At 44.2% G+C, this 8,453-nt stretch overlaps 1 protein-coding gene across 1 annotated transcript; it reads right to left on the minus strand.

Moving 5' to 3' along the window:
- Positions 1–1,171: 1,171 nt before the first annotated feature.
- Positions 1,172–6,082, minus strand: SSMEM1 (serine rich single-pass membrane protein 1). Its single transcript, XM_007072389.3, has 3 exons — positions 5,888–6,082; positions 4,543–4,603; positions 1,172–1,662 (listed from the first exon to the last, which is right to left on the minus strand). The coding sequence occupies exons 1-3, from the start codon at positions 6,080–6,082 to the stop codon at positions 1,172–1,174; spliced, it is 747 nt and encodes a 248-aa protein (XP_007072451.3).
- Between the last annotated feature and the right edge of the window lie 2,371 nt (positions 6,083–8,453).

The raw sequence follows: 8,453 nt of genomic DNA on the forward strand, positions 1-8,453 counted from the left end.
AATCCCATATGATTGAATTCCCACATATGTCAAAACTCTCAAGGTAGTTGGGCAGACAAGGATGTAATTTCTCCTCTCAGGGTACTTTCCGCTCTGATGTTGTGATAATTGGCAGCTGGCTGGGCCAAATTCAGCAAAGCTGGCACAGGAAGGTGTCAAGTTCAAAGCTTTGCCGGCAAAGCTCTATGTGCCCCAGAGGAGCTTCAGCCCTCAAGGAGACGGTGTTTCCCCCAGTGGAGTTGGAGGCAGCTTTAATGCCTTTTGGAAAAACACAGGAGCTCCACTGCCAGATGCTCTGCCCAGCCTGGCCATACCCCGTTTCCGGGGTGAAAGTAACTTAAAGAACTTACCGGTACACCGGAGTCCTGAGCAGGGGCGGGGCCTCGACTAGAAGGGCTCACGATTTAAAGGGCCCGGGGCTCCGGCTACTGTAGAGGCAGCTGGGAGCCCCGGGCCCTTTAAATCACCACCGGAGCTACCAGCTACGGAGGCGGCTGGGAGCCTGTGGCTTGGGGGCCATTTAAAGGGCCTGGGGCTCCCGGACGCCGCTACCCGCAGTGGTGCCCCAGGCCCTTTAAATCGCCGATGGAGCCCCAGGGCTCCTTGCTGCCTCCGCTATCCAGAAGCTCCGGCAGCGGGGCTCTGGCAGCAATTTAAAGGGCCCAGGGCTCCAGCCGCTGCTGGGGGAAGCCGGTCCGGTATGGCGCACCGGCTCTTGCTGGTACACCATATTGGACCGGCTTACTTTCACCTCTGCCCCTTTCACAAGCATGGCTCACTTCTGGCATTGCAGTGGCTCTGTCCCTGTTACTACGGTTGTTGCCATTTTGCCCTGTTGCACGCTGGTAATCAGCAGAAGTTCAGCTTAATTCCTCAATGAATTTGTCCCACTGTACGTAAAATGGAGGAACTCCTGTGTTACACCTGCTGTGGAAAGAGATGTCTTCATTAGGCCCTGCCAAGGCAATGATATTTATATTTTTAAATAAACACACTCTTATGCATACATTAACTAGCACATTGTGCTGGGTACATTTATTGTCTGTAGCCAAGTTTTATTGAAATGAGTCATTTCCTTGAACTCCATGCTGTGTTTTTACACAGGTTCTGTCTACCTAGTGCAACGGCTTCAAGCAAACAAAAACCCAGGTATAGCTCAAATGAAGGCAAGTCACGTGGTGATACCCCTGGAGGAATTCTCTTCTAACGAACCGTTCTTCCCATGAGGAGGTGGCATGGGATTAAAGAAATGCTGGGACAGCCATTTTCTTGTCCTCTTGGCTTTGCAGCGAAGACAGGGCTGTTCCCTGATCCAGTGGCTCCCCATATTCCTTTGCTTCAGTAGTTCTATCTTTCTCTGCCTAAGGCTAGCTGAGGTGGGGATATATTCTGTTTCACTTTCCTTCCCCGAGGATGCCCCCAAATCCAAGTCCTCGCTATTTATGTCCGAGGAGTCGCTATCACAGACAGTCTGCTGGCTGAGCTTTGAGACGAACCTTGCTTTCTTCATTTCTAAGTAGGCCCAGGCTGTGGCCACCTCTGAATAGAGGGCGGGGTCAGAGGACCGACAGGTGTGCTTTTTATTTTTCCCATTGAAAAACTTGCTGAGGAAATCCCAGACGTTGAAGCTGCTGTGACGAATGCAGACAGGGTCCCTGGGAACTAACAGAAGAAAAACAGCTTAGCAGCACTGTAATCCATAGTGACCCTTACTCCATGGTGGTAGTGCCTTCAGGTTCTCCTTCCTCTGAAAGGCTAGGAAGGCGGATAGAGAGTAGGCAAACCTAACATAAAAATATATCCTCACAGACAGCAGTGGGTAAAGCTTACATCAGTGGATAAAGACCACATCCATATATCTAAAAAACCCAAACATGGTAGGCCATGCCTCCCTTGAGGAACCTCCCTTATGTCTAATCCTAACCTGCCCTGCTTCAGTTTAAAGCCACTGCTTCTTGTAATATGTCCTTAGTTGACTTAGAAAGTAGGTCTCCCCTTCATAAGGTTCCCCTTCACTTTCTGAGACAAAGGGGAGCCTAAGGCAGAGATCCTGTCTGTATTCATGTACACTAGCTGCTCCACATGCTATACAATCACCTCTACACCTACAAACAGAAGCTTGTAGGACAGCAGCAGTCAAGGATACATAGCAGCATGGCAAGGAGGCATTGTGCAAACACATGGCCAAAACGTGGACAGCCTTGGCTTCCAATGGATCATGGGTTTTTGGGGCTGAACCCAGTCTGTTCGAGGAGGAGCAAACCCTCCTTCTCTCCCTCCAAAGGATAGGTAAGCAGCACGCTCTTCCACTAGAGCCTGGAACTCACCAATAGTGAATTTCCTGTTTCCAAAAGGAGAATAACCTGGGTAGGGGGTAATTTGACCCTTAGGTCATATCCTTTAAGTATTTCTACAGAATTGATAGATTTCAGAGTAGCAGCCGTGTTAGTCTGTATCTGCAAAAGGAACAGGAGTACTTGTGGCATCTTAGAGACTAACAAATTTATTAGAGCATAAGCTTTTGTGGGCTACAGCCCACTTCATCAGATGCATAGAATGGAATGATCCTACCTCCTCTTCTCACTTTATTCCTTTAAAACAGGGCAAGAGAACCTGTGGCTCCTTAGAGCAATATTACAGCTCCCTTCATTGTCCATGTTATACACCGCATGGATTCAGAGCCTGCTAATCTGTGCTGCCAGACATTAACCAGTCTCACATGGTTGGCAAGCCAGCAACCACTCTCATTTTGTAGTAATGAATATGCTGTGCACGAACGGAGGAGAAGGCAGGATGTTGGATCATATTAAAGAAGTTCTGTATTAAAATCTCAAATGAGTTTGATTCCCCATCGTTTAAATTCCAGGGTATTACTAATTAAGAGGTCTCTTGGTTTTTGGTCTCTTGTTTTTACTGTTTCTCTCCCTCTCTGTGTGAAACTTGCAAGCTGCTAATTGTGTTAGTACATCCTAAGACAGAGTCTGTTCTCAAAGCAATACTTTGTAACAACAACTACTCACAGAGAGAGAGAGAGAGAGAGAGAGACTCAAAGCGATACTTTGTAACAACAGAAACAGCCCACAGAGACGCCCCGCCCTTTTGTTGTATTTATCTCGCTTTTTTAACAATTGTGATTAAATCGAGATAGAGGATGTATGTGGATGGATGCTTGGTGTGGATAATTGAATGATCAGGGAGGTGCCAGCCTAAGAATCCAGTGTCGATTGGCTGAAGAAGGCGTCAAGTGGAAAGAACCAGAGGACCCCCGGAGGGCAGACTGGAATCCACCCAACAGCCTCAAGGATGGGAGAACCGAAGAACAAGATAACATCTAGCAGCACGGAGCCGTCAGGAATGTGCCATCTGCTGATTGATTCAGCAACAGCATGATGAAGCAATTCCCATCGACTGACATAGGAAGAAATTCCTATAAAAATGGACTCTAGAAACTGAGAACTTTGGGGTCTGATTCTGCAAACCAATTTCCAGGAGCATCAGATGTGCATCTGGCAAGGCCCTGCTCCCTCCTCGTGTCCAGGCCACCTGGCCAGTGGCTTGGCATGAGCAACTCTAAGGCTGGTAACTATGATAACAACCTTGCAGAACCTGTGTGTGTGTGTGTATGAATGAATGTGTGAATAAATATGAAATTGAATGGAATGTTATAGCTATAACTCACTGCTTACTAGGATTCTTTCAGTATTCACAATAAATGTGGCATTTTGCCTTATCCCCTTTAATAAGATCCTGCTGGTTTTTCTTTTATTGGTATAACAAGGATACCTAATCATTGCATAACACTGGCAGTGGCAAAGCAGAGATACAGGGGGGATCTTGAAGAGGATCAGGGATAGGTAAAAGTAAAGGCTTAGATGCATCTTGTATACCAAATTTGATTAGATTTGTCTCATTCCTCATTTCTTACTTGCATGCAGCCTGGCTGCGTGTACTCAGGTGGTGCAGACTGTGGTAGCTGGCTACATGTAAACTTGGCACTTCCTGCACCAGGGAATCATTGTTTAGCGTGGAGGGTGGTGTATCATGTAAGTTGAGCAACAGCCTGTCTGTAATAAAACAATGAATCCTGCCTCCCTTTTTCCCAGGAGACTGCCACATTCACACTATCCCTGAGTTACAATTACTTAAGTCCTTTAACCATGATTCCTTTTACATCAGACCTTCCAAATCCGTTGATCATCATTTTTGCATTTATTTGTATTCTTTCTATTGTATCACTATCCTTTTAACGGTGAGATACCCAAATCTGTACACACTGGATCAAATTCAGCTCTGTTCATGCTGGAGTTCATGTGAAATTCATACTGTTTAGTGGAGATATTCTGGATTTACACGTATATAAATGAGAGAATTTTTCCCATTATTCTATGTGGGGCCTCACTGATACTTCATACAGAAGAATTATGACCCCCCCTCTTACAACTCAAAACACTTCTCTTTAGAGATCACATTTCTTTTTTAATCATCAGTCCACTCTCTCTCTTTTTAAAACCCTTTTGACAGGCTAATAGAACTCAAATTTACCTTCTGAACTGCTAGTCCCTTTGCCAGAAGGTAGTCCTTTATCTCGGCATTTCCGGAGAATCTGTGTTTCAGGAAAACATGAATAAATGGTATAGAGTTTGCTATTTAGAAGGATTTTTAATAATTTCTAGTCAGTGAATACTGCCCAATGTACAACACTGTTTCTTAAGTGGGCTAGTGAAAGGTGTCATCCTGACTGTCCTGAAGAATAGAGTTGATAATTCATATAGAACACAGATAGCAATGATGAAGTGAGCTGTAGCTCACGAAAGCTTATGCTCAAATAAATTGGTTAGTCTCTAAGGTGCCACAAGTACTCCTTTTCTTTTTGTGAATACAGACTAACACGGCTGCTACTCTGAAACAGATAGCAATGGCAGCCGCAAAGCAAGCTTCTCCACATTGCCCTGCTGCTGAGCCTCAGCACTGGCCTGGAGGAAACCTTCCCGTGATGGGAGGAGTGTTCAATGTCTTTGGCTTTTGTGCCGAGCCTGCCAATCAGGGCAAGGGACAATAAGTGATCATGAGCTTTGTGGTGAGAACATTTGTCCACTGGAAATTGGACTGAGATCCCACATTTATTTCACTTGGGCTGCCAGATAGTCTTTGGGTGGCAACACCTTTCAATACAAACTTGAGTTGGACTTGTACCATTGATGTGGAGGTGAAGGACTCTATCTATTACCACTCCTCTGAGCCATCCAGTTCAGCCCCTCATAGCACAATTTATTATTAATAACTGATGATTAACAATTAATTATTATAAATAACACACTGGTTTTAAAAAAGATAGGGCATTCCACTGTCCCCAATGCAGCTTTTATTCACATGCATCTTCTTCGCACAGCCTCTTTGAAAAGTCCTGAGTAAGAAATGAGTAGGAACTTCAGGATTTGGCCCATTATATGTAAAGAGTCATCAGCAGCACTGGGAGAATCCTCATTCTGATCTCATTTGCACCATTTGCTGGGTGCTCATTTTACACCATTGTAACAACACTGACTTCCAAGGAGATACTTTTGATTTTTACACAGGGGTAAGCAAAATTAGAATCAGGATCTTCAACTTCCTAGTCGTCCCCCAGTTTATTTTGTGTCTGAACTGTGCTGTCTGCTCCTTGGAGCAAAGACCATGACTTCTCTTTGCATTGTAGGATTCCAAGCGCACTGATGGAGCATAGTAATTAATAATAATAAAATATCTTTTTACATTGTAAACTCTATGGATAGGGATAGTTTTTTTTGTTATTTATGCATACAGGGCCTAGCATAATAGAGTCCTGATCCCTGACTGGGGCTTCAAAGCACTGCCACAGTAAAATCAATTAAAAAAATAATACTCTTACCCAAATATAAGCATGGTTGATGAGAGTTATAGCCAAAATGCCAATACAGTATGAAAGCAGGATTTGCCCCACAACCCCACAAAAGTCTTCATCATCCCCGTCACACTCTCTGTAATCTGGTTCTTGGCTGGCAATGGCCTCTACAGGGCCATTATGTAAATAAAGCCACCAAAAATAGAGAAAAGGGAATCCCATTGAGTTTAGTTGATTAAGACACAGCATAATGTTGTTTCTCTCTTAGGAAATGGGATAAAAGAGGACAGAGTGGATTCTAATGCACCATGTGGTACCTTGGTAACCTATTGTTGACATTTATTTGTCTTAAGAGCTATCACAAGAAGTGGTCAGAACATGCTGATGACATCATTCTTGGAACCATAGTAACATGGAGGTGTAATCTAAGCACAAGGAAGACCTATTGTATTATGTTGTGAAGTTGCATTTGCTCCAAACTTTTTAGACCTGTTCCTGTGAGGTGCTGGGTGCCTTCAACTCCATTTGAAGTCCATGGGAGCTCAGGAAAATCAGTGCCTCCTAGGATTGGGCCCTTAATGTTGCATGAAAATTCTGTTTCCATTTTATGTTTCTGTTGCTTTTGTTCTGATGTTTGGAAAATGGATCAAAGATTGAAGGGCTTCCAGAACAACTGAAACACTTTGATCACACAGTGGCCCAATGGGCTGGCTCTATATAGTTCCATCCTTCACCCCCTTCTTCTTCTCTTTCCTCCCTTCCCCAGGGCAACAGTCTCTTCTTACTTTGTGCCTATGGTGGGCGGCCACTGCTCCTGTCTTTGGATGTGTTTGATGGCCGGCTGCAGTTCTGGGTCCCCCCTACACTGTTCCCCTCTGTTGCTGATCCCCTTATTGTCCCAGTCTTCCACTCCCACCCAGTCTTCTCACCTCAAAATGTTGTTGTGACAGGATCTCCAGAGTGCAACCTGGGACTGTGGGACTGCTGTGGCCCCTTAACTCACTAATCTGGGTTGTCTCTCACAACACCTTACTGGTGACAAGAAGCAAACCCCTCCAGATGCTGTTACCACTCAGTACAACCACATATGCAGCCCCATGCCTAGCCAGATTGTATGAATGCTCCTAGAGCCACTCACGAATCACACAGAGAAAGACACCAGCCAAATCCCCCCCACCTCCCAGCCTTGTACCACCGGAATATATTGTCTTGCACTGCTCAAGACCCTTTCTTGAGCAATGCAAGTTTATGAATTGATTCACCACTTCATCAATGGAAAGTGGGCATGCACCAGTCTTTGTAACCTGAGCAGATTTACCAAGCACTTCAGTCAAACCCACTGGTAAGGATAAACACTAGAATAAGTTTATTGATTACAGAAGATGGATTTTAAGTGATTATGAGTGATAGACAAAAGTCAGAGTAGTTACCAAACGAAAATAAAAGACAAGCACGCAGTCTAAATTCTCAACCTTATTAGACTAGGCAATATCTGGACTAAGCAGGTTTTCTCACTCCACTGGATACTGCAAGTTGGTTACAGTCTTTCATAAGCAGGCTCTCTCTGTTAGCCTGGAGACCAGTCTCCTCAGCTCCAGCATTCTCGTTGCCTTCAGCATAGGTGGGAGAGGAGAAGGGATAAACCACGCGGCCTCTGTCCCCTATTTTATATCCTCATTCCATGTGCTTGGAGAACATAAATCCAAGGATATCTGGGCATTGCTGAGCCACCAGGCAAGGTTGGGCAATTCACCTGTTGTGGCCTTGTACAAGTAAGTCATTGAATTGTAACTCCCTTGCTGGACAATGGCTGTTGATGGTTGTTTGACACCTGCCCAGGTGTTGGTTACTCCCTTGCTGTTGTCTCTGGGGAGCTAATATCTGGGCAATTTCGCAACTCACAGCATATTTTAGTGACTACTATACAACACAATCTCATAACTTCATATACATTAATGATATACATATTTAGATAGAACAATGGCTTTCAGCAGATCATAACCTTTCCCATGATACCTTACATGGCATACTTTATATGAAATATCACAATTATATACAAATGATGAATATGGGGGTTCATACTCCATCATGTTGTGTCAACATATTATGTTGCTGCAAAATAGTACAGGTTTCAGAGTAACAGCTGTGTTAGTCTGTATTCGCAAAAAGAAAAGGAGTACTTGTGGCACCTTAGAGACTAACCAATTTATTTGAGCATAAGCTTTCGTGAGCTACATGCATCGGATGCATCCGATGAAGTGAGCTGTAGCTCACGAAAGCTTATGCTCAAATAAACTGGTTAGTCTCTATGGTGCCACAAGTACTCCTTTTCTTTTTGCAAAATAGTACAGTTTGTGTCAATATATCATCAGTTCCCATCAGTGCATTACTCTGTTGTGGTGAGAGTCATGTTGCAATAATATCATCATGCTGTAATATCATCAACACATCACTCAACTCATCATCCCATCATATAGAAACATCCTTACTTAGTGAGGAAATATCTTTAGGATGCACTAGTTCAACCTTGTGTCAACACTTCAAATCAAAACACAAAGTTGCACCAGTGCATAAAAGCATCACACTGAAACTC

The sequence above is a fragment of the Chelonia mydas genome, chromosome 1, assembly GCF_015237465.2.
Source record: "Chelonia mydas isolate rCheMyd1 chromosome 1, rCheMyd1.pri.v2, whole genome shotgun sequence".
Classification (NCBI taxonomy): domain Eukaryota; kingdom Metazoa; phylum Chordata; order Testudines; family Cheloniidae; genus Chelonia; species Chelonia mydas.